The sequence below is a fragment of the Equus asinus genome, chromosome 15 (assembly GCF_041296235.1).
Source record: "Equus asinus isolate D_3611 breed Donkey chromosome 15, EquAss-T2T_v2, whole genome shotgun sequence".
In the NCBI taxonomy this organism is placed as follows: Eukaryota; Metazoa; Chordata; class Mammalia; order Perissodactyla; family Equidae; genus Equus; species Equus asinus.
The window spans coordinates 26,322,384-26,350,147 of record NC_091804.1 but is presented as its reverse complement, the minus strand read 5'-3'; the positions used below and the strand labels follow the sequence as shown (position 1 = coordinate 26,350,147).

General features: G+C 49.3%; 1 protein-coding gene and 1 long non-coding RNA gene across 4 annotated transcripts; one reads left to right on the top strand and one right to left on the bottom strand.

The window, feature by feature from the left end:
• Positions 1-1,988: 1,988 nt before the first annotated feature.
• Positions 1,989-5,526, bottom strand: LOC139040320 (uncharacterized). 3 transcript variants are annotated; one of them, XR_011494622.1, is made up of 4 exons: positions 5,387-5,526; positions 5,109-5,281; positions 4,756-4,836; positions 1,989-3,154 (listed from the first exon to the last, which is right to left on the bottom strand). It is a non-coding gene; the product is annotated as an uncharacterized lncRNA (long non-coding RNA). The 3 variants fall into 3 exon arrangements; XR_011494623.1 differs by having other exon boundaries at positions 1,989-3,150; XR_011494621.1 differs by lacking the exon at positions 1,989-3,154 and having other exon boundaries at positions 4,699-4,836.
• Positions 5,514-21,022, top strand: LOC106824940 (adenosylhomocysteinase). Its single transcript, XM_014831477.3, has 10 exons — positions 5,514-5,653; positions 10,232-10,422; positions 11,562-11,637; positions 13,482-13,631; positions 14,504-14,616; positions 15,081-15,288; positions 15,380-15,467; positions 15,565-15,682; positions 16,472-16,666; positions 20,109-21,022. Exons 1-10 carry the CDS (start codon positions 5,626-5,628, stop codon positions 20,238-20,240), a joined length of 1,299 nt encoding a protein of 432 aa, XP_014686963.1. The 5' UTR covers positions 5,514-5,625; the 3' UTR covers positions 20,241-21,022.
• Positions 21,023-27,764: the final 6,742 nt, after the last annotated feature.

The following is a 27,764-nucleotide window of genomic DNA, read 5'->3' as shown; positions in this document are numbered from 1 at the left end:
ATGCCCCCCAAAAGATGGTATAAAACAATGTGGAGGGGCTGGCCCAGTGGCACAGCAGTTAGGTTTGCATGTTCTGCTTCTTGGCGGCCCAGGGTTCACCGGTTCAGATCCCGGGTGTGGACATGGCACTGCTTGGCAAAAGCCATGCTGTGGTAGGCGTCCCACATATAAAGGAGAGGAAGATGGCATGGATGTTAGCTCAGGGCCAATCTTCCTCAGCAAAAAAAAGAGGAGGATTGGCAGTAGTTAGCTCAGGGCTAATCTTCCTCAAAAAAAAAAAAAGAAAAAAAAAGAAAAACAAAGAAAAAAAAACCATGTGGAGAGTACAGTGCTAGAGCTGCACTAGGGGTTTTATGGGAGCGCAGATGAGGTATCTAATCTGGCCTGGGGGGATCAAGGAAGGGCTGGGCCTTAAAGGACAAGTGGGACTTTAACAGGAAGATGGGCAGGGACTGTCCTGGCAGAGAGAGGGGAGAGTATCAAGGCCGGAAAGAACGCAGTGCGTTCGAAAGAACCATCTGGAAGTTTTGAGCTGCTGTAATGTGATCTGCGATGCTGTTGGGGGCAAAGAGATAAGGTGAAGTGGATAAGCAGGGACCACACAAGGGAGGGCCTTGAAGGCCACAGTAAGGTGCTTGGACTGTCTCTTGAGGCCAGCAGTCTCCAAAAGTTTTGTTGAAATGAACTTAACAGACATAAGTTAGCAAATACGCCCTTAGCTGATATCTCAAAGCACAACATACACTTAGCGTGAGATTCATCAGTAATGGTAGAGCATATCAATTTATATTTCAAAGCATCTTTTTGATAATTTTTTTTTCTGAAATTTTATTACATTCCTTGCAGCATGGCTGTTAAATACTGGAGTTCATATGAGAAGGAGGAGACCTGTCAGCTTTGCCCTTTCCTATTTTTTGCTGTTGTAATTTTAGTATTATCTGGAACTTGCCATTTCTTTGGTGGAATATTTTAAAGCCACTTGTCCGTTTTGTGGGGTTAAAATATGAAGTCCTAGTAACATGATCCTCATGTTCGCTTCGCCTGACAGAGGTACCCGCTACACAGTACAATGTAGGGCAGACTGCTGATGGGGGGAGTGAGGGCCCTGCTGTCCACCCTTCCCAGGTGTGGACGCCCCTTCTCTCAGGAAGTCTCTGTACCACACATGACACTGAGCCTCAGACACAGGTCAGATACACAGACCAAATGAGGGTATTGGTGTCAATCCATTTACTAAGTACTAGAAGAACTTACAGTATTTTTCTACTATACCTCAATGGATGGTCTTATGATCAGACTGGCAACTGTACATTCCACTTTACAGACCACTACTTTAGGCAATGGGAAGCCAATGAATAGTTTTAAGCAGGGGGAAGATAAGGGCATATTCGTGTTTTCAAAAGATCACTCCGGCTATGGGGTGGAGGATGGGGGCGACATGGCTAGGCTAGATGCTTGGAGACCAGTGAGGAGGCTGGTACACTGACCCAGGTGGAAGATGATAAAGGGTGGAATTAGGCTATTGGCCTTGGGGCTGAGAGGAAGGGATGAATTTAAGAGCTCTACTGATGATAAAACGTTGCTGGGTGGAGGGAGGGTCAGCTAATCAATGAGATGAAGGACACAAGAGGTAGTGGAACAAGATACCGGTGCGCACATCCACCTCTTCCAATTACCATTGTACCAGAAGTCTAGCCAGGACATAGGGCAAGAAAAAAGAAATGACAAACAAATCAGCGTCAGCACTGGAAAATAAGAAATGAAACTGTCATTACTTACAGATGATTTGATTGTGTACATAGTCAACGCAAAGAATTTATAAGCAGTAAAACTTCATCAAGGCTGCTAAATAGAAGATCAATCTACTGAAAGCAATTCATTTCTATACATCTGCCATAAACATCTAAAAAATAAAAATTGAAAAAGATAAAAAAATAACATTAAAAACACCTAGGAATAAATCTAACAAATATATTCAGGACCCTTATGGAGAAAATATAGAACTTTATTGAAAGACATTAAAGAAGATCTTAATAAATAGAGAAAAATAACATGATATATCTACATATATCATGTTAATGGAATAGAATACTCAATGACATAAAAATGTTAATTCCTCCTCCATATAATTTAAAGATTAATATAATTTCAGTAAAAATCCCCAAAAGCTTTTATCCTCCTAGAACTTGACAAGGTGATTTTGAAAGTATTTGGATGTGCAAATGTCTAAGACAGTCACGACATTCTTGAAGACAAGCAAGATGGGGGACTTGTCTTATCAGATATCAAGATTTGTTACAAAAGTCTAGTAACTTCGACAGTGTAGGGTTGCTGTAGACCAAGGCATCGATACAGAGAGTGCAGAAACAACCTGTGCATTTAACCGCTGACAGAGATGGCACTACAGGTCACCGGGGAAGGATGCACTGCTCAACAAGCGGTGCTGGGACAACTCCTTATCCTTACGGGACAAAAATGAAATAGAATTCCTACCTCACACCACATACATATTTGAGTTATAAAACTTTGGGAAGACTATAGGAGAAATTCTTTATGATCCTGGGAAATACTGGCTTTCTAAAACAAGGCAAAAACTCCCACTAACTCTCAGGGAGAAGACTGATAAATCTGACTACATTAAAACTAAGAATTTCTATTTATCAACAAACAACATACAGAGGGTGAGAAGATAAACCACAAACCTGGAGAAGGTATTTGCAACACACATAATTAGCAAATCCATATCCAGAACATATAAAGAATTCGTATTAATTGAAAAGAAAAAACAAACCACCTAGTTTTAAATGAGCAAAGACATGAATGGAAGTTTCACAGAGAAAGAAGCCTAGATGGGTCATAATAACAATATGAATAGATGCTCAACCTCATTAGTAGTCAAATAAATGCAAATTAAAACCACAGTGAGGGGGCTGGCCCAGGGGCGCAGCAGTTAAGTGTGCACATTCCGCTTCGGTGGCCCAGGGTTCAACCGTTTGGATCCTGCAAGCGACATGGCACCACTTGACACGTCATGCTGTGGTAGGTGTCCCACATATAAAGAACAGGAAGATGGGGATGGATGTTAGCTCACGGTCAGTCTTCCTCAGCAAAAAGAGGAGGATTGGCAGCAGATGTTAGCTCAGGGCTAATCTTCCTCAAAAAAACAAAAAAAACAAAGAAACCACAATGAGATATCACTTCATACCTGCCAAATTGGCAAAAAAATAAAAATTTGATAATAGGAAGTGCTGATAAGGGCACAGAACAAGAGGTTTTATCCACTGTTGGTGGGAATATAGACTGATGCAACCACTTTGAGAGACAGGTTCACATTACCTAGTTAAGTGGGACATGAGCCTATCTGTTCAACCAATTTGACTCCTAGATATATACATCGATATATACACAGAAGAGTGTTAGAGCAGTACTTTCTTTGTTCTCTTTTTGAGGAAGATGAGGCCTGAGCTAACATCTGCTGCCAATCCTCCTCTTTTAGCTGAGGAAGACTGGCCCTGAGCTAACATCTGTGCCCATCTTCCTCCACTTTATATGTGAGACACCTACGACAGCATGGCCTGCCAAGCAGTACCATGTCCACACCCAGGATCCGAACCCTCGAGCCCCAGGCCACCGAAGCGTAACGTGTGCACTTAACCGTTGTGCCACCGGGCTGGCCCAGAGCAGTCCTCTTTATAGTAGCAAAAAAACCAGAAACAACCCAACCTCCATCAACAACAGAATGAATAACTGGTTCATACAGAAATGAAAATAAATAAACCACAGTTATAGCATCTACACGAATGACTCTCAAAAGCAAAGCTGAAAGAGAAAAGTAAGTTGCAGAAGAACATATACAGTATGATTCCATTTATACAAAGGGAAAAAAGTCAAAACTAAACAACGCACTGTTTAGGGATAGTCTCATAGGTAGTAAAAGCAATTAAGAAAAGCAAAGGAAGGATTAAGACAAGATTCACTGGAGTGGTAACTCCAGGGGTGGGGAGAGGAGGCATGCAATTGAGAAAGGAAACAGGAGGCTTCTGGGGTAAGGCAGTGTTTCATTCCACGGACACACGGCTCAACTGGATAGAAGTGGTCACAAAAGCCATAAGTGTGGGTGAGACGGCCCAGGAAGATGGAGCCGAGTAAGAGCAAAAAGGATCACCAATCCTTGAAGGCACTAGAGGAGGAGGAGGAAGTTGCTATGGCCAGAGAAGGAACCACGGGAACAGTGGGAGGAGAGGAAAGTGGAAGACAAGGGCACATGGATGCAGCAGAACAGGGAGGTGGGTTGGGACGCAGGCTGAGGCATATCCACTGGATTCAGCCAAGTTCCCTGATGACCTTGGCTGCAGCAGGTTCAGCAGAGACCTGGGGGTGGAGGCCACACAGCTGAGGACTCAGTGGGAGCTGAAAAAGTGCAGACGCAGAATAGGACAACTCTTAAAAAGAATGGGAAGGGGAGGAATGAGATGGGATAGCAGCTGGGTGGAGGTTGGGGGAAGGATTCCTGCAGAGATGTTAAAGGGTCTTCGGGTGGCCAATTAAAAACACAAGGAGACATTTTCACATCCATCAGGTTAACAAAAATTTGGGTCAGACTGACAAGTGGTGACAGAGATGTGGAGCAACAGGTCCTCTGAGACACTGCTGGTGGGAGGGTCAGTAAAGCTACCTTGGAGAGCAACTTGGCAGTACCTAGGAAAGCTTAAAATGTGCCTTCAGCCCAGAAACTCCACCCCTAGGTACACTTACGTCCCAGAGACACCCACTCATGGGCACTCAGAGACGATGTTCATTGCTTCATGGATGCAATAATGGCAGACTGGATACAACCTGAATCAGTAAATAGGAGAACAGATAAATTAATCATGGAATGTATACAATAAAATACTATACAGTAGCAAAGATGAATACTTTCAAGCTACATGCACGACTCTTACAAATACAGCATTGACAGAAAAAAGTTGCAGAAGCATAAGTACAGTACGGTACCATTGATATAAAGGTTTTAAACAAAAGAATTATGAAGAATTTAACGATTTATCCATATGTAGTAAAAGTATAAAACTGCATACAAATTTACCTAAACTCAGGATAGTGGTTACCTGGAGGAGGGTGGAAGCTCTGGGATGTGCTGGGTGACTGACATATTGCAACTTTCCTTATAACCTATGTGATAGGTACCATTCGGCCCATTTTCTAGATGAGCAAATTGAGGCTCCGCGAAGTGAATGGCTGGAATTTCAGTTCCACTCGGTTTTGGCACTGGCTTCACTGGCTGAAGGAATAAAAGAAAGAATGGCCCCGGGTTCGTTCTCAGGCCTCTAGCCGAGCTCCCTTCGCGACCCGGGGCGGACAGTGGGAGGAAAGCCCCAGATGATACCTGGTCTCTTCCCAGCAGGGATCGATGACAGTTCCCGCCCCGCCCCCGTGCGTTGGGCCCCGCCCCGGACCGCTCGGCAACGGCGGGACTCATGAATATGCAAGCTAGAGGAAGGTATTTAAAGGGGTCGGCGCCAGTCGTAGGTCCCTGCCTGGCGCCACCCGCCCGTTGCGCGTCGTCAGCCTGAGGCCCGGCCCCCTTCGACCGTGTCCATCACTCTGTGCGGAAGCACCGCCAGCATGTCGGACAAATTGCCCTACAAAGTCGGTGAGTTCCAGGACGTGCAGCCGGCCGCGTCTGCTCCGCGCAGGTCGGGGGCCTGTGGGGCGGCGGTCGCGAGGCCAATCCGGGGCACTCGGAACCCCTTGAGTCGCAAGCTCGGCGCGATCCTGGCCCCGCGGGGCCGCCTGGGGGTTGGAGTTTTCGTTTCGCGGCTAGCGGGTCGTCGGAGGCAGCCGCGGACTACAAGTCCCGGCGTGCTCTGCGGGGCAAGCTGCCGCCGCGCGGGCTGCGGAGCCGTGAACTGGCGGCGTGTTCCCGAGCTAGCGGCGGCGGCGGCGGCGTGTGACGGCTGCTGTCTGCATAGACCTTGTCTAGGAGGCTCTTGTCCTGCCTCCTGGGCGTGGACCAGCCCCTTGTCCGGCTAGGTGGTCCCGAACAAGTGCCCACCCCTCTCTGGGCCTCTTACAGGGCAGGCCAGGGCACTGGAGCCCCGAACGGTGTGAGGAGAGACCTGGAGAGGGAGCCTGAGGCCGGCGCCGGCACTGGTCCAAGCTTCCTGGGACTTTGGGCTCATTGGTCAACCTCTGGGGTCACCTGCCTGACCAACAGGGACAGTCGTGCAGAGAATTTCGAAGAAAATTTGGAGTGGTTAGAAAAAGTCTGCTGTCCTAGGGATTGAAGACTGATAGAAGTTAAAGGCTTACTGGGTGTATGCTGTGGGATGGGCGCCACCTTCCACCTTTATTATAGATTAATTCATTTTATTGTCACAGCTCTTTAGGGTAGGGACTATTTCTTTCTTATTTTACGATGAATATACTGAGACACAGCAATAAAGGTAACTTGCCCACGATCTTACAGGCGTTGGAGCAGGATGTGAACGCTGGCCGTGTAGGCCTCTGAGCACGCGTTTTCACCAATGTATACAAGTGAACACACTTGGAGCAACCCTAATGAACTTTGAGCAAAAAGCAGTTCATGCTGGCTGGCAGTCTTTGAGTAACTTCCAGACACCACTGACCCTGGAGAAAGGCATCGACATTTATGGAGCACTTGCTGTGTGTCTGGTGATTTGCGTGTGTTTACAGAATAATCTTTAGAGATGGATTTTATCTCATTATACCAAGGAAGAAACTGAGGCCCTGATAGGAAGTGACTTGCAAAGATTCTGTAATAATCAAAATAGTAGCTTATCAAGCAGTGTCTGGAGAATACTGTTGTCCCTGGTGTGTGGATGATGAAACTGAAGCCCAGAAAGGTTAAGCTGAGGTCGTATCAGTGGCAGAGCTGGAAAGGGGCCTTGTTGTACTGTGGAGAGGTCAGAATGTCAGAGTTGAGGGTACCGAGTTGTGTGGGTGGAAATCAGGCTGCAGTAGGAAGCTGGGGAGACTGGTGGGGTAGGGTTGGAGGAAGGAAGCCCCCATCCGGGAGGGCATACTGTGCCAGACCTTGCCCGTATGGCATCTCCTTTAACCCTCAGGACTCATCGCAAGGTTAGGGATGATTATTCCCACTTTACAGATGAAGAAACTGAAGATCAGGGTGTTTGTATTCCTCTTGGCTTGTCCTGGGGCAGGTGTTCCTGCAACCCCTGCAAGTCCTCGGTTTCCCTGGGCACCAAAAGCCCCAGTTTGGAGCCCCAGACCCTCCTATGCTCTTGGAGTTGAGGAATCCACAGAAGACTCTTGAGGGTGGCACTGCTGTCCTGAGGGCAGTGAAGGAGTTAGGTTTAGCTAGAAGGCCAGGTGGTAGTGGAGGGGGTGGTGCTTAGCAGGACAGGACAGACCCCATTGTCCACTACTGCTGGGCCCTCCCAGGAGCCTTGAGAAGGGCTTCTGGCTCTAGCTCTGTCTGGCCACCATCGACTGCCTACGGAACCTGGGGCAAACCCCTCTGTGGCCTTTTCTCATTGGTGAATGCTGGGAGTTGGACTAGGTTCAGATTTATTTCATCTTTTTGCCACCCCTGTCCCATGTCAGCGCCTTTCATGCACCTTCTCTCATTCAGTCCTAACATCAGATGTGGTCAGTAAACATTTGTTGACCCTTTCTCTGTGTCAGGCCCTGCTGGGCACTGGAGATACAAAGGTGACTCGAGGACGAGGGTGGGACAGACATGCATGTAGAGATAATGCAGTATTATTGTCTCCGTTTTGTAAGTGAGGAGATCTCTCCACTTCTGTGTCTCCACAGCCACCACCCCACTTCTGGTCTCCCTGCTCACAGATCTCTGGGTGTTTTGCTCCACAGATCCCTGCAGCAGCCAAAGGGGCTTTCAAAAGACAAATCTGGTCATAATATTCCCCTTAACACTCTGTAGGCTTCCCACGTCATTAGGAATAAAATCCTGACTCCCCATTTTACTCCCTCTGCTAGAGTCACTGTGGTGCACTCTGTTCCTACAGCAGCAATATACCAAGTTCCTTCCTGGCTCCATGTTTTTGGTGGTCACCCATTGTGTGCCACATACAGTCTCAGGGGCTTGGGGAAGAGCCTTCCAGCTGAGGGAACTACTTGGGTTAAAACCCTGAGGTGGGAAAGAGTTTAGATTATCTGAAGACAGAAAGGAGGCTCACTTGACTGAGCTAGTGAGGTGGAGAAGAGGATGGAGCGATGGGGGAGGAGGGTGGCAGCTATGGGTGTAGGGCTCTAAAGCTGTGTCAGGAGTTGGGATTTTATTTGTGACAAGGGGAAGCCATTGGAGGTTTGTTTGTATGTTGTTTACTTTAGTAGAAGAATGGAGATGATATAAATTAAGTTTTAAAAAGCGTCCTTCCTCTGGCTTCTGGGAGGAGAGCAGTGTGTGTGAGCAGGAAGACCAGTGAAGAGGCAGCTTCAGCGGTCCAACTGAGATGTGGTTTAGATGAAAGTGGTGAGATGTGGTTGGATTGCTTATATATTTGGGATGTTGAGCCAACAGTGTACTGATGGGTTGAAATGCGGTGAAAGGGAAACAGAGGAATCAGGAAATCTTGTAAGCTTTTGGCTAGAGCTGCTGATCCAATGGTGGTTTCATGTCCTAAAATAGGAAGATTGGGGGAGTAACAAGTTTTGTGGGGTGGCGCAAGGAGTCACAAGGACTCAAATTTATCACATAATAGATCCAATTGGGCATCCAAGTGGAGGTACTGAATAGGCAGTTGGATTACAAGAGTCTCAAGTTCAGGGGAGAAGTTTGGGCTGAAGATAAATATGTGGGAGTCATTCCTGTGGAGAAGGTATTTAAAGCCATAAGGTGGGATGAGGTCTTCTGGTAAGAGTTAAAGAGGGAGGTGATGGAGCCCTGAGGGCTTCCAAACATGAGTCAGTTATAGGAGGAGGAGACAGTCAGGAGGAGGAAAACATAGAAGGCCAGGCATAGGAGCCAAGAAAAGAAAAGGTCTCAGAAGGAGGGAGTAATTAGTGGAATCAGCACCTCAGGGAGAAACATGAACATAGGTGATTGACCCTTAGATGTGGGGATAAGGCAGGTCTTGAGAAGAGCAGTTTCAGTGGAGTTGAAGTCCTCAAGGAGGTGAAAGGATATGGGATGAGTCTGTAGTCACAAGTGAGGAGGTGTAGTGGATTCCATGGAGGAAAGGTGGCACAGTTCTGAATTCTTCCCAGTGAATTGTGAAGTGAGGTCATCATTGATGAGGGAAAGTATGAGAGGTTTGGAGAGAGTAGAAAAGGAGTGTAAATTTACTAAGTAAATGTAATGAGATTGCTGGAGTGTCCCTTGAGATTTGTGGTCTTAATAAATGAGACCTCTTTTAACAAAAATCTTTTTTAAAGATTGGCACCTGAGCTAACATCTGTTGCTAATCTAGTTTTTTTCTTCTCCCTAAAGCCCCCCAGTACATAGTTGTATATTCTAGTTGTAGGTCCTTCTAGTTGTGGCATGTGGGACACGGCCTCAGCAGTACCCACTAGTTACAGGTAAGGTGGGCCTGAGTAGGTCTCTGTGAGGAAGAACGTGCTTCCTGGAGGCAGGCTGGCTGCTGCTTGCTTGCAAAAGTGAGCCGAACTGAGCATGACCAGTTTATTCCCCTCAAGTTTACTAATCAGAGGTGGCACTCTACCTCCCCTGGGGCAGACAGAGGTTAAGAGTGTTCCTGCATAAGTGAGTTCCCTCCATGTGGAAGGAAACATCAGGAGTGGGGAAGAAGGGTTTTCATATCTTCAAGAGGATCAAGGAACTGTGTTGCATCCAAGGTGTTTGATAATATCATTTGTGAGTGGTGGAGTCACCAAGAGTGATGACTTGGAACTTGGAGAGCCAGGAGCTAAAATCTTTAGGGAGTGAGGAGGTTGTTAGGTGGCAGCAGAAAGGGTTTTGGGAGGTATAGGTAGGGCGATAGCTGTTTTTCAAGAGGGCACCTTCCTTGTGTTGTAATTTTCGGTTACCTGTGTGATTCTTTGATGAAATGTGTGCTCCCACAAGGCTGTAAGGTGCGGTTAGGCAGGGACCATGTCTTTCTTTTTCGACTGCCCCAGCTCCGTAAGTCCTGGTTGAAAGAGTCAGAGACTGCAGTGACCACATTGCTCGGCCTAGTATTTTGAGTCTAGGATGAGCGACGAGTCGCGGTGCTCCATGTTATTGGATGAGACGGCTCATGAACTCCCATCCATCCTGTCCCTGCAGCTGACATCAGCCTGGCCTCCTGGGGACGCAAGGCTATCGACATCGCGGAGAACGAGATGCCAGGCCTGATGCGCATGCGGGAGATGTACTCGGCCTCCAAGCCACTGAAGGGCGCCCGCATCGCAGGCTGCCTGCACATGACTGTGCAGACAGCCGTCCTTATTGAGACCCTTGTCGCCCTGGGTGCTGAGGTGAGGCTGGAAGGTGTTGTGGGGGGCGGGGAAGTCCAGGTGGTACGTCTTGAGGCCCAGCAGGGCGTCCAGCCTTGTCACAGTTCATGCCACCCCTGGTGGTGACTATTCTGCACATTTTCTCCCTGACTGGGAAGATAGCATCTGACTGCCCTTAATTCACAGCCTCCTGACTGAGGAGCCCTGCTAGGAAAACTCAACCCCAGTGTCCCACTGTGTCAATTAAGGGGTGACTCTCATTGGCCCTCCCGGGGCCATGTGCTTGCCCTGGGCCAATCATGGCCGCCGGAAGGATGGTGTGCTCTGGTTGGTTCAGCCTGCCGTTATGTGTACCAGTGATTGACAGCTCTTCCTATCTCTCCAGGAGTCTCCAAGCAAGATGGTTTCCTAAAGAGTGGGCTGGGCAGAGCAGCCAAATCTAACTGAGTTCACCAGGGCTTAGTCCTTGGACCTCTTCTTTGTTTTCAACATTCACACTCTGGGTGCTCTGATTTTATGGCTTTAAACACTGTCTATATGATGATGACTCCAAAATATGTACCAGCCTGGACTTCTCCCCAGAACTCCAGACTTGTATATCCAACAGCTGATTGTCATCTCCACTTGGAGGTCCAATGGACATGTCAACCTCAACACGTCCAAACCAACTCATGATTTCTTACCCGCCTCCCCTTCCTGCAGGCTTCCCCGTGTAAGCAAGTGGAAGCTCTAACCTTCCAGGTTGTTTCAGTTCAAGAGCCTGGAGTCATCCCTGACTGTCTCTCAAACTCCAGCAACTAATCCTGCATCAAATCCTGTGGGCTCAGCCTTCAAAATACACCGGTCATCACCTCCACCGCTACTGTTGCATTTCTTGTCTGAACTCTTACAACAGCTTCTTCACTTGTCTCCTTGCTTCCCTGTGGAGCCCTCTCCCCTCCGCACAGCACCAGAAAGATGTTTTAAAATGTCAGTCAAGTCTTGTCACTGCTCTGGCTCCCATCCACTCACCAGGGTCCCCTGCCTGTGGTCGCGAGCTGGCTGGGCCTAGATCCTGAGCCTCTCACCCCGGACTCCAGGGCTTTTCGTCATCCCTGTCCAGTGACCCTGGTGCTTCTGAGCCATCTGCGACCACAGTTTTGTCTTGCTGGCTCTTCCAGGTGCAGTGGTCCAGCTGCAACATCTTCTCTACCCAGGACCATGCAGCGGCCGCCATTGCCAAAACCGGCATTCCAGGTGAGTCCTGCTTGCTGCTTGAGGATGTGGGAATGCATGAAGGGGCTCTGCTTCTCCTTGTTTGCTTCACTGACTCTCACAGTGACCGGCTTCCCTATTACAGAGGAGAAGAGTCATGGCCCCAGAATCCTAGCCTAGTGACCCATAGGAAAGAGCTTTTTGGCCTACTGGTCATCTAAAATCCTATGGGAGGTGTTTATTGGCCCAGTTCAAGTTGTGACCAGGAAGAGTGGGATCTTATGCTTGGGGGAGTAGAGAGCATAGAGGGGAAGTTCCTTAAAGAAAGGAACTTAAGAACTTTCCTTAGAGAAAAGATGTGGGGGGGCCAGCCCTTGGCCAAGTGTTTAAGTTCACGCTCTCTGCTTCAGTGGCCTGGGGTTTTGCCTGGTCAGATCCCGGGTGGGGACATGGCACCGCTCATCAGGCCATGCTGAGGTGGCATCCTGCATAGAACAACTAGAGGCACTCACAAGTAGAATATACAACCATGTACTGGCGTCTTTGGAGGGAAGAAGAAAAAGGAAGATGGGCAACAGATGTTAGCTCAGGTGCCAATCTTTAAAAAACAAAAAAGAAAGGGTGTGGGTCTGATTCCAAAAGAAGTGGGAAGGGACACTGGGCAGAAAAAGAGCCCCAGAGGTCTAGTGCCTAGAGTCTGATGGTCTAGGGGACTAGGGAGGGACCAGGACTAAAGAGGGACTTTAATAAGTTGCTAGAGAAGTGGGCACATGTCGTCCTGGCCTGGGGAGAGGAGCGGTTATCTCTAATGGTGATTACATAGAATATTCATGAGTCCTAACCACCCTCAGGTAGAGGAGAAAGGATTGGGAGGACCCCTCCAGAGACTGACCAGGGCTGGATAGGTCTGTCCGCCAGTCCTCTGCCTCGGTCGGTCCTCATGGCCCTTTTCTGGGAGAGGCCGTTTTATCAAGACCGTTGTCTGCCCCAGTAGGGAGGGCTGGGGGTGGGGGGCAGCGGGCCCTGCTTGGTCCTTGTCCTTTGCTCACAGGAGGTTCACAGGAGGCCTACACCTGTGTCCTCGTCATACCATATGATGGAAAGAGTTTGGGCTGGTGGTCAGGAGCCCTGGGTTCTGATGCCTGCTCTGAAATGCCATACTGAGTGAGCTGGGGACCTCTTAGCCCCTCAGGGCGTCTGTAAATGATGATGATGATGATGTAATGCCTGCCTCGTAGGGTTTCTGTGAGGAAAAATGAGGTGGGGCATGAAGCAGAGAGAGTAATGTCTGGCAGAGAAAGTGCCCCATATATAGTAGCTGTTATTAGTAAATTTTTGGGCAGGCTTTGCCTGAGGCCAGCCGCCACAGAGACTGCTGGACCCTCGAGTATTTTCAGTAAAGAGTGAACCTTGGATCTTGCCTTGTAGGTCCACCTGAGTGGCACCCTGCCCCTCCAGCATCCCCCTCCCAGCAGCAGACGTTGTGCGTGGTCACTGTAGGTTGATGCCCCAGTTCCTGGGGCCCAGGCAGAAGAGATTGGGAAAGGAAATAATTATATCCACATACCTATATCTGGGGGACCGGACCTGGCCTCTGTCTGACTTAATCCATACTACTGTGAGCCCCATTTACAGATGAGGAAAGGGAGGCTCAGAGAAGTGAAGTGCTTTGCCCAAAGTCGTACAGCTGGCGAGTCCAGAGCCAGGATTGGAACTCAGATCTGTCTGGCTCCAGGCTGTTTTCTTACCACCGCTGAGTCCTCAGAGGGGCCGGAGGTGGCTGGGGATGGGAAATAGGAAGCAGATGGTATTGGCTCTGCCCAGGTGGTTCCCTGGAGCGGGTGCCAGTGGGGAGGGCAGGTGCTGATGTGCCACTCACCCCCCAGTGTATGCCTGGAAGGGAGAGACAGATGAGGAGTACGTGTGGTGCATTGAGCAGACGCTGTACTTCAAGGACGGGCCCCTCAACATGATTCTGGACGACGGCGGTGACCTCACCAACCTCATCCACACCAAGTTCCCGCAGCTCCTGTCGGGTGAGCAGGGCAGGTGGCTGGGCTCTGGGTGCTGGTGGTTTAGACGGGGCCTGCTTGCCCATGTGAAAGCAGCAGGTCAGGCAGGACTCCCAGTGCCTTCTGCAGCGAACTCTGTGGAAGATATGAGGACAGCAGGCTTCCGTAGACCTGACTTCTGATGGTGTGGGTGTAGTGTGGCTGGGGGAGGCCTGGCTGACGTGAGGATGGTCCACGGGGAAGCCTAAGGCCAGGGCTGGAAGCAGCTGGGAAAGGAGTCAGCTTTCTTAAAAGCAGGGCAGAGAAGAAAGTGGAGGGGAGGGTGGCAGTAAGTACAAAGGCCCTGAGGCAGGAAAGGATTGACTATTCAGGAAAGAGAAAGGAAGCCAAGAGTTGCATGGAGCATTCATGAAAACCAGATGTATGAGGACTTAACAGGCCAAGAGAAAAGAATTTAGCTTGATCCTGAGAGCAAAGGGAAGTAACTGGAGGGTTTTGAAAAGATTTCTCTGAAATATCCATGTTAAAAATGTCTGCTGTGTGTAGGATGGGTTGTGGCTGAGAGATCAGGCAAGAGATGATGGTGGCAGGGACTAGGGCAGTGGCAGTGGGAATGGAGAGTTCCGGAATGGTTGAGAGGTAGCATTTCTAGGACTGGTGATGGTGCCACTCTTTACTCATGCTGGCCTGGCTGACTGGGTGGACTGTGGTATCAGTCACAGAGTCACAGAGATGAGAACCCAGATAGAGGAGTGGCTTTTTAGGAGGCACTCCTAAAAAAGATGAGGAGTTTGGGTGAGTTCAGGTGTAGGCTCTCAGGGCCTCATCCCAGAGATCCCCAGTCCTTTGGGCAGCCCCTTCCGGGCCTGAAGCTCATCCCGTCTGCCCTTGTTAAGGCATCCGAGGCATCTCCGAGGAGACCACGACGGGGGTCCACAACCTCTACAAGATGATGGCTAGTGGGATCCTGAAGGTGCCTGCCATTAATGTCAACGACTCTGTCACCAAGGTAAGCCATGGGACAGTGGCAGCTCCAGCTCTTGGCTCCCAGTGCTGCTCAGGAGTAGACTCTTGAAGAGTGGCCGCTGGGAAGGCTGCAGACTAGAGACTTGAAGCCCTTATGTGGCGGGGCGGGGGGGGTTGTAGACTGAGAGTAATGAGTGCCCTAAAGAGGGAAAGAGCTACACAGTGAGCCTCAGAGCTGGGCATCCACTGCTTTAAAGTGAAGCAGATTCTTTGACTGGGCAATCTCTCCTAGTAACTGATCCTCAGGAAGCCTTCTGGACCAGCAGAGAATGGCTGGCAAGGAGGTCCTGGGGCCGATGAGGGCGAGGGGCATATGGGTGTTAGCTGTTGGGGAGAAGTCACAGGAGGTGATCAGCCCGAGGCTCACCAGGCTGAGATGCTGAGAGTGGGTCTGAGGCCCCAGGGCCTTGCCTGCCCCCATCGCCCCCTTGCCCCCTCTCCTTTCAGAGCAAGTTTGACAACCTGTATGGCTGCCGAGAGTCCCTCATAGATGGCATCAAGCGGGCCACAGACGTGATGATTGCGGGCAAGGTGGCAGTGGTAGCGGGCTATGGCGACGTGGGCAAGGGCTGTGCCCAGGCCCTGAGGGGTTTTGGGGCCCGCGTCGTCATCACAGAGATCGACCCCATCAACGCACTGCAGGCTGCCATGGAGGGTATGATAGGGCGAGGGTTGGCTGTCAGCCACTGGGGCCAGAGGAGGGGCCAGACCACCCTGCATGACCCACGGTCACTGTCTCTATACAGGCTATGAGGTGACCAGTATGGATGAGGCCTGTCGGGAGGGCAACATCTTTGTCACCACCACGGGCTGTATTGACATCATCCTTGGCCGGTAAGTACCAGGTGGAGGGTCCTGGGGAACGAGGGAGAGGTGGGCTTGGGGCAGCTCTTGTCCCTGACAGTCTTCCATGGGCTTGGGCTCGCCACAGACACTTTGAGCAGATGAAGGATGATGCCATTGTGTGCAACATCGGACACTTTGACGTGGAGATTGATGTCAAGTGGCTGAATGAGAATGCGGTGGAGAAGGTGAACATCAAGCCCCAGGTGAGAAGCCCCAGCCCTGCCAGCAGGGTGGGCAGATGGAGGGCTGAGGCGGGCATGCTCGTGGGCTGGCCACGAAGGAGGGCAGATGCGGAGGGTCTGGCAACACGGACAGTGGGCTGGGGAGGAGGAGGGCCTGGTTTCAGGGCCACTTAAATAGGAATCTCGGAGCCAGGCCAAGGCACCCCCACTTTTAAAGCCCCAAAGATGATTTGATGTGCAGCTGTGGTTGAGAACCACTGCACTCAGCTTTCACTAAGTGTGGTAACTGAGAACTTGGGCTCTGTCCTCAGACTGTCCACGCTCAGATTGCAGCCACTTCATAGTGTATGGCTCTAGACAAATGACCTAACCCTTGAGACTTCAGTTTCTTTATCTGTGAAATTGGGATAATAGTAGCACTTAAGTCATAGGGCCGTTCTTAGAGTTAAATGGGATAATTATCCGTGTGTGTAAATGTATAATTATGTGTATGCTCTTAGCCCAAGGCACATGGCAATAATAATAATAACAACGTTAACTAATACTTACCAAGTACTTAGTATGTGCCAGGCCATGTGTTAAGTGTCTTACACAAGTCAGCTCTTTAAAGTCTCACAGCTGACGTCGGACGTCTGCAATTTAGAGTTGCTTAATAAACATTGGCTCTTATTATGAACTGTGTCTGCCAGGCCCTTTCACGGGCACTGTTGGAGGCAGGGAGGCCTGCCTGGCAAGAGGGTAGGATGAGGCAAGGGTGGACACTGGGAGCAGTGCCCCACGAGCCCTCAGCACTGCTCTGCCCACTTGCAGGTGGACCGCTACTGGCTGAAGAATGGGCGCCGCATCATCTTGCTGGCTGAGGGCCGGCTGGTCAACTTGGGCTGTGCCATGGGCCACCCCAGCTTTGTGATGAGCAACTCCTTCACCAACCAGGTGCTGGCGCAGATTGAGCTGTGGACTCATGCAGACAAGTACCCTGTTGGGGTCCACTTTCTGCCCAAGAAGGTGGGTTCCCCCTCCACCGCAGGGCGAGGGTCACGTGTCCAACCCTGGGCTCTCCACACAGGGTTTGCCAGAGATCATAAAGTGCTCGCCTCTACCCTCTTAGAGATCCTCATAGGATTCTCCACAGGGCAGAAATCATTCTCTCCATGTAACAGAAGAGGAAACTGAGGCCCAAAGTGGGGGATGGCCCCCAGGAGTAGCAGGGCTGGGTGGTAAGAAGAGCATGGGCTTTGGAGTGAAATACACCCAGGTTTAAATCTCAGCCTTACCACTTAGAAGCTGTATAACTGGGGCAAGTTACTTAACTTCTCTGTGCCTCTGTTTCGTTACGTGCAAAATGAGGATAATAGTACTTCCTTTAAGCATTGTGAGGATTTCCTTGGATCACATGTTACAAATCCACATGTCCACGTTGGATTGGGTAGGTAAATGAGTGAAGTGGGCTGGGTGGGAACTGACCGAAGAACGCATGCTCCAGCTGAAAGGGCTGGCTGCCTGTCATCAACCTGGAATCTGGGCCCGCTGGATCAGGATTCCGGACATTTCAAAAAAGCCGGATGTCAAGATCTTTGTATCGAATATTCAGTTTTTAAATGTGGGTCAAGTTGCACGTGTCTGTAAGCTGAAGGCAGCCTGTAGGCTTCAGGACTGTGGCCTTGGAATGAGATGATGCCACTAACACACGGATCATGGCACCTGACATGCTGTGGGTGTGTGGTCAGAGTCGCCATGACAATGGAGTCCTCTGACGTCAAATCCAGTGCTCCTCATGAAACTCCATGCAACATGCCCACCCCCAGGGGTCAGAATGGCTGTTTTAGTCCTGGCCCTTTTTGCCAGTTTTGTGGGTGAACTTGGCTTTGCCACTTAGCCTGTCTAGGCGTCAGTTTCCTTATCAGCTAAATATTAAGCGTAGGTCTTACTCTTCAGCCTTTGGCTACTGGACAGGCTGTGATGGAGTCTACATACTACCTCTCCCACCCCTTGAAAACTTGGTTCTGCCAACTCATAAGAAGTAGGAAGAGGCCTGGGTGTCTGTCCTCAGAGCCAGCCAGCTCCTTTCCCCGTAGTCTTCCTTAGATACTCTCTTGCCAGTCCAGGTGTTTTACCCATAAGGGTCTCAAGGGCTATCCCATTCTGTGCAGCCTGCCAGGTCCCCAGGCTTGTTACCAGGTTAAAAAAAAGTCTCATTTGACCTTCACCTGATCGCAGTTGGAGGAAATATGGCTGTGAATATGGAGAGAAATTGAGCCGGGCTTTGAAATGAGGCCAGAATTGGAAGTAAAAAGGAAAACATCTCACCTCCTACCCCAACACCTTGCCCCAACCCGACTTCCTTCCTCCATCACTGCCAAGACATGGACTGGGGACAGGCTTCATGCCTCACATGCAACGTGTGGGCGAGGGATTAGGTACCTTGATAAACAACGACAGAGCAGCCACCATTTATTAAGGTACCTACTTGCACCAAGCACTCTGGATATCATTGATTTTCAGTGTAACAGCCGTGAGCCATCCATCCTGCCAATAAGGAAACTAAGGTTCAGAATTGACTTGCCCCCACAGCTGTCAAGTATTAGACCAGAATAGAACCCAGCTCTGTCTGTCCAAGTTGTTAACCATTGTGACACACTGCCTTCTGGGTGCAGGGTGCAGGGAGAAGGAAGGATGTTCTGGCTTAGGCCAGGCCAAGTGAAGGAGGATTCAGTGTCCTCTGGGATTGGAGACCTTCCTTCTCCCTCGAGACCTGACATGGTCTTGGGCTCTGCTCCTGCCTTTGCCTCTCCCCAGTTTCTTCATCCGTTAGCTAGAAGGATAAATCCTGCCCTCCTTCTTAGGGTTGTTGTGAGGCTGTAGTGAGGCAGTAGATCTGAAACCACTTGGGAATGTAAAGCTCTCTGGGCTGGGGTGTCGTCAAAGGCTGTCAGGCCATCATGGGATGGGGCTTGGGACCCTAGGGGTAGAAAGAGGCCCTGCCCAGAGCTAGAACCTGAGAAAGTGAGAGCCCCTTGTCTAACTGCAACCACATGCTCTTCTTTTCAGGGCCCTTTTATGCATTTCAGCACTGGTGAGACTTGGAAATTGGCCTTGTCTAACCCCAGCCTCTGTCCTCTTTGGTTTCTGTTCTCTCTCTTCAAAGCTGCTTTGGAGGCCATAAGTAGGGATGCTTGAGACAAGTGTTGGGACTTTGGAGCCAGATGGACCCGGGTTCAAATCCTAGCTCTGTCATTAACTAGTTGTGTGACTTTGGACAAGTCATTCCACCTTTCTGAACCCGATTTCCACATTTGTAAGAGGAGATGGCAATTTTATTAGTCAGGTTCCTTTTGGTGGCAAGTGGTAGATAGAAACTCTGTTCAAACTAGTATATTAGTTATGTGTTATTGTATAACAGTTTAACCCCCAAACTTAGTGGCTTAAAACAATAAACTTTTCAGTTTTTGTGGGTCAGGAATTTGAGAGCAGCTTAGCTGGAGGGTCTGACTCAAGGTCCTTCATGGGCTTGCGATCAAGATGTCAGCCAGGGCTGCAGCCATCTGAAGGCTTCACTGGAGCTGGAAGATCCGCTTCACATCACTGTTGGCAGGAGGTCTCAGCTCCTTGCCACGTGGGTATCTGCATAGGGCCGCTTTAGTGTCCTCAAGAGATGGCAGCTGGCCTGCCCCAAAGTGAGTGATCCAGGGAGAGAGCAAAGGAAGAAGCTGCACGCCCTTTAGGACCTAGTGTCCAAGTCATACACCATCGCCTCTGCTTCATTCTGTTCGTTAGAAGTGAGTAACTCAAGGGGTGAGGAATCAGGCTCCATCTCTTGAGGGGAGGAGTATTATGAATTTCTAGACAAAGAATTTAAGGACGTATTTTAAAACAACCACAAGCAGTTTAATCTAAACAGGAACTCTCTTGGCTATGTAATGGAGGAGGCTACGTTTCAGACACTGGATCCAGAGATTCAGTGTCAGAGCTGACTTTTTCTGTCTCTTGGCTCTTTTTTTTCTCTCTATATTCACTTCATTTGTCAAATAGATTTGCCACTGGTGGGGAGAGACTGACACCCTCCCTGTTTAGGAATCCCAGTGGAATGGGAGAGCCCCTTCTCTACCTGTCATGGAAAATATATCCTGTCCATGGATATAAGTTCCAGAGAAGCATTTTGGTTAGCTGCTTGGGTTGGTGGAGGGCGTGGAAGGACATGTAATTGATAGTCGTACCAGGGCTTCTTGGATGGGAGGATGTAGCATGGTTCCCTCTGGAGGAAAGGGAACTGGGCAGCCCAAAACAATACATCCACTGAGGCTGGCTGTGAGGATAGAATGAGGTAATATGCATAACACACATGGCAGATACCACAACAGAATAGTTCTTACCTCTGTTGGCAGCTGGATGCAGGTAAGCGGTCCCAAAGCATGGCACTGATTCCAGGTCTTCCTTTGTTTCTCCCCAGCTGGATGAAGCCGTGGCTGAAGCCCACCTGGGCAAGCTGAACGTGAAGCTGACCAAGCTGACTGAGAAGCAGGCCCAGTACCTGGGCGTGCCCCGTGATGGCCCCTTCAAGCCAGATCACTACCGCTACTGAGAATCAGGCCTGTCCTTAGCCTTCCCGCTGCCGCCCTTGCCCAGATCCCACCTCTCCTCCCCAAGAGCAAATGGTACCAACTTTGCGTTTGGTTTGTTAATGTCCCCCGTGAACTCCCTGGGGCTGGTCTCTCAGTTTTTGGCCTCTGCTGCATTCCTAGTTTGACAGGGGGAATTGAGAAGCCCTTGCCCAAGCCTTGTCGTGGTGGAGGTACATGGGAGATACCCGCAGGGAACTGTGAGCTTGGGGGTTTTGGAACTGCTCACTCCATCAGTCGTTCCTTAGGCTGGAAGTTGGCAGTGATGGTCACAAAGCCCATCCACTTTTCCTCTAGGCCCTTAACTGGCCTATGGACTCGATACTCATGTTCTTCATTTACAGGTTCACTGGTTCTTCAGCCCATGACAGATGAGAAGGAGCTATATCAAAGGACGGGGAGGAACTGTTGGAGTGTGAATGTTCCTAAGAGCTTGGCTTAGAGCTGGGTATTCTCTTAAACCTCAGAACAGTGAGGTTGGTACTTTCAGTCCCTGTTCTACAGAGGTTAGAATATACTGTTAAGGGATAGACAAGAAAGGACAAGAAAAATGACAGGCAGAGGTTGAGAGGTCCCAGAGAAATATAAATACATCCATAAATCTGCCTCCACATTGTACATGATGGTTCCTGTCGCAACCCTGGATCAAAAAGAGATTGATTTATTCCATAATGTTTGTATAATGTTTATAACGTTAAAAGAGAGTAGGCAGGTGGGTAAATAAACATTTTGGTGCCAAAAAGAATTTTGAGCCTTTGTTATATAGATAATCCATTGCAACAACATATGGTGTGAGCAAGGGGTAATAGTTGTGTGCTGATGAAGACAAGGGGTTGTCTGCGGTGTGGAGTGATAAAGGCTGCAGGCAAACACTTGGGCTTGCAAGGATGGGTTAAGTGAAGAGAGAACTCTTATTTTTGTGTGTCTCCTGTAAACAGCCTGTTTTTTAACCCAACCTAAGACGTTTAATAGGTGATTTGAACCCATTTATATTTATTGTAAACCCTGTTTGTGTTTATTTCTTCTACCTTATTTTTTGTGTTCCAATTCATATTTTCTTATTCTATCCATTTCCACTTTGGATTGATCCAGTGCTTTTTGGGGGACTGTTATTTATTGAGCACCTACTGGGTGCTAGGTGCTTTGTAGTTGATTTTCTTTATTCTCCAAACAAGCTGGGTGATATTATCCTAATTTTGTAGATGAGAATGGAGACTCATAGAGGTTAAGTATCTTTCCTAAAGTCACACAGCTTATAAGAGGCCTCATCATGATTCAAATCATGGGAAGGTGGGTGGGAAGTTGGGCTCCCTCCTACTTGCCTGAATGGTCATTTACTGAACAGCTATTCTGGTCCTGGAGTTGAAAGAAAAACAAGAACCCACGTGGGAAGGATAACTAGAGACTCTTCTAAGGGTCATCGACTGAATGGCAGGCCTGATGGGGATGCTGGGACGTTTGAGGCCTAACGCCAGCCTTCTGGGAATCTCAAGCTAGAGGGACAAGGCAGGCACATGAACAGCTTTGCCATCTGTTGCCACTTCCCCTTCTCTGCACAGTCTCAGAGTCCAGTGCCTGGCAGCAGTAGGAAAAAGGGAGCAAGGGAGAGGCGGTGCTTGAAATGGATTTTGAAAGAACTGAAGATTTTTAATAGGAATTGAAGGCCAGGGCATTCCAGGCAGCAGAACAGATTAAGCAAGAGTGAGTAAGGAGGTAGGAGGTTTGGCTGTGTTACAGGGCGAGCTATGAGATAGCGGGCTAGAAAGGTGGCCTGGGGGACAGGAAGGAGGGACCTTGAACACCAGGATGAGACCTTACTTTTCATCCTTGAGCTGCATAGACTCCTGAAATGTCTCTAGTTGACTGAACAGTCCATGCTTGTGGCTTGTTCCTTTTTGTATTCTTAGCCCCTGGCTGTGAGGTAGTATTATTACTCCCTTGTTACTAGTGAGCAGGGGGATTGAGAGAGGCCAAGTGGCCTGACCCAAGATCATACAGTAAGTGGTGATGCCTGGACTGCAACTCAGGTTGGTCTGCGTCCGGGGCTCAGCTTTCCCAACCTTAAGTCCATAGCGTCGTGCTTGGCACACCCTTGGCTGTATCTGGCATTGTAATGCCCCCTCTTCTCCTATTTGAGTGCAAATGCACCTGAGTGCTACAAAGAAGGCCTCGTTTGCTCTACTTATTTTTGAAAAGTGCACTGAGTCAGGGCTCACGTGAAGTTCTAAAGATACGGTGCCAAGGAAAACCCTTGAGTCACAGTGGCCCATGGCCTGACAGGTGTGAAGGGATGAAAACTGGAGGATCAACAGACCCCATGCTCACTCAGGCTTAGATGCTCATCAGGGTGTCCTGCCGTTAGATAATTGATTCTCACCTTTTTTTTTTTTCCTGCATGCATATAGTTGAAGTTGCATGAAGTTACATACATATGTGATATGACACCACTGCAAACAATTGACAGACTTTGGTGCTTCAACTATTATTAACAAATGACGTGGGACCCACCCTTCTACTGATCTTGATAACAATGGTCAAAACAGTCTGGGTCTACTACCTCCGATCACCATTTCTTTTACACCTAATTGGGTGCCTTTGTGCTAAGTAAGCACTTATTTGTTCCTCATGATAACCCTGTAGAGACCTGAATTCCTGTTTTACAGTTCAAGAAACACTCTGAGAGAGTGAGCTGGCTCTTGAACTAGGGAGGACTGTCTGAGACCCAAATCCAAGCCCTTTCCACTTCCACAGACCCAGGTTTAGGAGGAAAGGGGCCTGGTTTCAACTTGGAACAATAAATCTGGGAGTGTAACCCAGGTCCCCTAAATGCAAGGCTGCCACCAGACAGTGCTGCCCACAGTGCCCAGCTCAGCTCCTCTACCATGGTAGCCTTGGGACAATGACTTCTCGGTAGAAAACAAGGGGTACATCTGAGCCAGAGAGGTTAAGGGTCTTGTGTGGCACAGCAGCCATGCTACTCCCTCCAAGTGGCCCCTGCCCATGGGGAAGCACACTCCCTTCCCCTCAAGTCTGTCTCCTCCCAGATAGAGGAAATGCTTGAGGCAACACTGCTTACAGCAAAGATGCTTATGGCGAAAATCCTGGACACGACAGGAAATTCCTTTCCAGATGTTTCTTGCTGTGAGATCCCATGCCGCCCCCACCTCCTGTCCCCCAGGGGTTCTGGTTTCTGTTATCCCTGCCTTTTCCTTTTCTCTTTGGAGACGTCCTGCAGAACCTTTTCTGGCTTTTTTAAAAAACACCCTCTCCTTTCACATCTGGTCTCAGCCTTACCTCTGATCTTAGGTCTGCTAATCTGTCACACGTGTGACACTGACCAGGTACCTACTATGAGAGATGATGTGTCTCCTACTCCCTTAACCCCCTACTCCTGATGTCCGGGCTGCCCCATCAAAGCCTCATTGGGTAAGAAGGAATTGTCCAAGGGTCCTACAGTATCAGGCCTGGCCTAGCTGGGTTTTTTTTTTTCCAGGAAAGGAAGAAGGAAGGTTAAGGCCTGGGGGGTTTTGTGGAGCAGTGGACTGGGCTTTGAAAGGAGACCTGGCTCTGCTGTTAACTCAGCATGTGGCTTGGGCCAGGGACAGAAATACCCACCTCAGATGGTTATTTTGAGGGTCCATGATGTAACATGTATGAAATGTTTCATGTCAAGTTTTAAGGGCTGTGTCAGGCACCAGTGGGTGAGATGGAGCTGTTTTGAGGGCAGGGAATTTAGAATACTTAGAAAACGAGACAATACTTTAGCAAATGATAGGGTCTTAGAACTTGGAAGGACCTTAGAGCATCTGTAGAGTTGAATGCAGATTTGCATATGGAGAAATGGAGGTCCAGAGAGCTTAAGTGATGTCCAAAGTCGTCGTGCAGATCCAGGTGTCCTGCTTGCCTCCGGGTCAGAGCTCTTTCCTGCTCACCAAGCCTGTCTGCCCACCTCCGTGGCAGGCTGTGGTGGGAGGACCCTGCTAGGCTGGAGGTGCTGGGATCCCTTCTCAAGGCCTGCTGGGGACAAGTAATGAGGGGCTTGGAGGGCTTGGGGTAGCATGGACTAAAAACCCAGGAGGGGGTGTGGGGGCATGTTCATGCCAGTGAGAACGACAGGAGGTAGGAGGCAGGAGTTAGCTCTGCTCTGGATCCAGATTCTGATCGCTGAGACCCACTCAGAACTACCCCAGGAGACAAGGCTAGGAAATCTACTTGAAGTGATGGAGGCAGCCAGGGGTGCTTATGTGATTAGGCTTCATCAATCGGCTTCAACAAGTTCCTCATCAGTCAACTCTCCAAATTGGCTGAAGGTTGGGCATGTGGCTCAAGTTGGTCCAGACTCCACCCCCAAACTTTAGGACTTTTACTACAAGTCTGGTGTGGTGCAATAGAACTGTCCATCAGTGACCCCAGAAGCTTACCCTGGGCTGCCTGGACCCAGTGGGGGCTGTGCTTGGACCCAGATTCCCCCAGGTCTACTGGCTTCCTCTCCTTGGCTGGAGGAGTTACAACCTCCCAAGGGTCCCAAAGGTCCCCAAGTGCTGGGCAGTGGGCCTTTCCTGACATAACCCATAAATAGTTGGCCCCTAAATTCACACTGCCTAGCACTCTTATAGGCTAATTGCTCCCAGTCACGGTTGTTCTCACTCTTGCCCTATTCCAAGGGAGAGAAAAAGAGAGGCGGATGGGAACATACACCCACAGGATGGCTCCCCATGTCTCTCCATGGGGACTCGTGTGTCTACTCTTCTACTAACTGCTGGCTTATTTGTATCCCCCTAGAGCCTGTTTCTTAAGCCAGTGGTTCTTACTGAGTGTGCGTCAGAACCATGTGGAGGGCTTGTTGAAGCACAGATCACTGGGCCCACCCCCAGAGCTTCTGATTCATTGGGGCTGGGATGGGGCCCTGTAATTTGCATTTCTAACAAGTTCCCGGGTGATGCCTATGCTACTGGTCCATACCAAGTGTTGTAGAATTTGCTCCTGTGCCTGTTGCACAGCAGGTGGCAACTGTAAAGAGACTCACCTGTCTTGAAAATGGAGAAAAGGCACTCCTTAATGGGGCTGTCAGTCTTGGAAGGAAGGTGAGCCTAGAGCCGCTTCTTTGCCCCCACAATGGGGAGCTTGCCAGAAGGTGATGCCAACAGAGAAATGAAAGACAGAGTGACACGTTCCCGAGGACCTGAATCTAGCCATGCTGTATGCTGACTAGATCTACCCTCTGGACTTTGTAGTGATGTGAACAACCACAACAACGTCAATGACAAAGTTTCCCTTGTTTCCTTCAGCCCATTTGAACTGAGTTGCTGTCTCTGGCAATTTCGAGTCCTGCTGACGTGAAGGCAGATATGGCACCAGGTTGTAGGAAAACAACAGAGAACAGAAAGTGGGACCTTGGGGTCCCATGGCGCTGAGTCTCCTGCATGGTGTTGGCTTTAGGCAGACACAATCCCCTGTGCCTGGCTTTCAGTGGCCTAGTGTTTAAGGCCATAGGCTTTGGAATGAGGTGGGCTGGATGTGAATTCCAGCACTGAGGCATGAGATCTAGGCACGATACTAGACTCTCTGAGGGCCAGTTCCCTTATTTACAATAATACCCACTGCAAGCAAACTTGGGAGCCTGCGTATCACCCTGGCATGAAGTAGCGGCCCAATCAGTGGTCACTGTTGGTATGTATTGTGAAAACCGCTGATCACACAGGGCTCAGGCTGTGAGCAGCAGCCCTGGGTCCCTTGGCAAAAGGCAGGAAACAACCTCAGAGGCGTCCTGGGGATAAGGGGTTCGTCTCAGGGCCCTCCAGAGCCGTCAGTGAGTACAGGGGCTCGTGAGTCTGGTTTGGGAGAAATTACTGAGGGTTACTTGGGGTGCTCCAGTACCGCTGGGCCTTCCTGGGGGGCGTCTGTCAGACGGAGATCAACTAAGTCCCAGATCATTCAAGACTGGGAAAGTGAGGCTGCCTTCGGATTCCAAAGGGGTAGCCCTTGGCCCATCAGTGAATTCAGTGTCCCCTTCCCGTCATCAAATCCCCCTCTTTTCTTTATTTCCCAGCTCCCAAGGGGCTGCACTGCCCACCCTTCCCCCAGGCCTCATCTCTGCTTTTCCTTTGCAACATCTGACATGCATACATTATGCAGAATTCCAGATGTTGATAGATATTAGGATAAGTGATAAGAGAGAAAGAGAAGAATAAGCAAATTTTCCCCCAAAGTCACAAGACTCTTTTTTGATCTGAGGAGGAATCAGCTCACCCAGGACTTGTAAATGTGACCTCACCAAATCAGGTGACTTGGGAAGGTTATTTTTTATCATCGGCATCATGCTATTAATTCTTCTATTAGTTATGTTTTATTTTTGCTGTGGTAGTCTAGGCAGCTGTTGGGTCCAGGAATTCTAAAGAAGAGCTCTGGATGGTGTGAAAACCTTCAGGAGCTTAAGGAATAAAGCTATTTGCTGGGCTCCCCAGACAGCAAGAAGGCAAAATCATCATCCTCATCATTGTCACCATTAAATGGTGCCACCTCCCAGACTCCACAATTCCCATAGCCTGCTGGGAGAGCTGGTGGTAGCTACTGTCTCTCTGCAAGCCATCAGTAGAAAACTCCTTTCTGGAGTGAACATTTGATGGGATAAAACAAAAGACATTCTTGCCCCACCCTTACCCCCTCCAGCACACACACATCCTATACCCCACGATAAATATACTTGGTGCGCAGAAGAAGAAAGAGAGGAACAAGTTTACTCCAGACTAACGTGAAATTTACTACAGATAGTTTGGCTAATTTGGTTAAAATCCATTCTTTTCTTCACCTATCCTGTCCCTTTCACATAAGGGAATCGGCTTTGAGAGTTAACCTTTATGAAGTTTGTATCGTATGACTGGGGGTAATTTCCCAGCAGTGGGTAGAGATGCTAGATTTGTGGTTGTTCAAACAGATGGAGGAACCAAAGACTGCCAATTAGGTTGGCCTATGGTCCTTAATCCAAGAAGGGGTTTGAGGCCTTGAGGCCCTGCTACCTCTCAGGGTAGTGGTTTTTGAAGTATATTGCTTCTGTTGAACCATATGTTTCAATTTCTTTCTTTTTTTTTTTTTTTGAGGAAGATTAGCCCTGAGCTAACTGCTGCCAATCCTCCTCTTTTTGCTGAGGAAGACTGGCCCTGAGCTAACATCCGTGCCCATCTTCCTCTACTTTATATGTGGGACTCCTACCACAGCATGACTTTGCCAAGCGGTGCCATGTCCACACCTGGGATCTGAACCAGCGAACCCTGGGCCGCTGAGAAGCAGAACGTGCGCACTTAACCACTGTGCCACCGGGCCGCCCCCAATTTCTACTCTTAAAAACATTGAAGCCTTTTAAAAGGTGTAATAAAAACGTGCCTGTTTAAATGTCCATGCACCAATTTTAACACGTTGGAGACCACCGGGACCAGATTTTGCAATAAACCTCTTGCTGTTTCTGTTTAATAGAAGACCTCAGTCCCAGG

Excerpts from the sequence above, each read along its gene's own strand:
- LOC106824940 (XM_014831477.3), top strand. The coding sequence starts at position 5,626 with ATGTCGGACAAATTGCCCTACAAAGTCG. Across the intron at positions 5,654-10,231 it reads CAAATTGCCCTACAAAGTCG|CTGACATCAGCCTGGCCTCC; the intron begins GTGAGTTCCAGG and ends CTGTCCCTGCAG. Across the intron at positions 15,468-15,564 it reads ATTGACATCATCCTTGGCCG|ACACTTTGAGCAGATGAAGG; the intron begins GTAAGTACCAGG and ends GGCTCGCCACAG.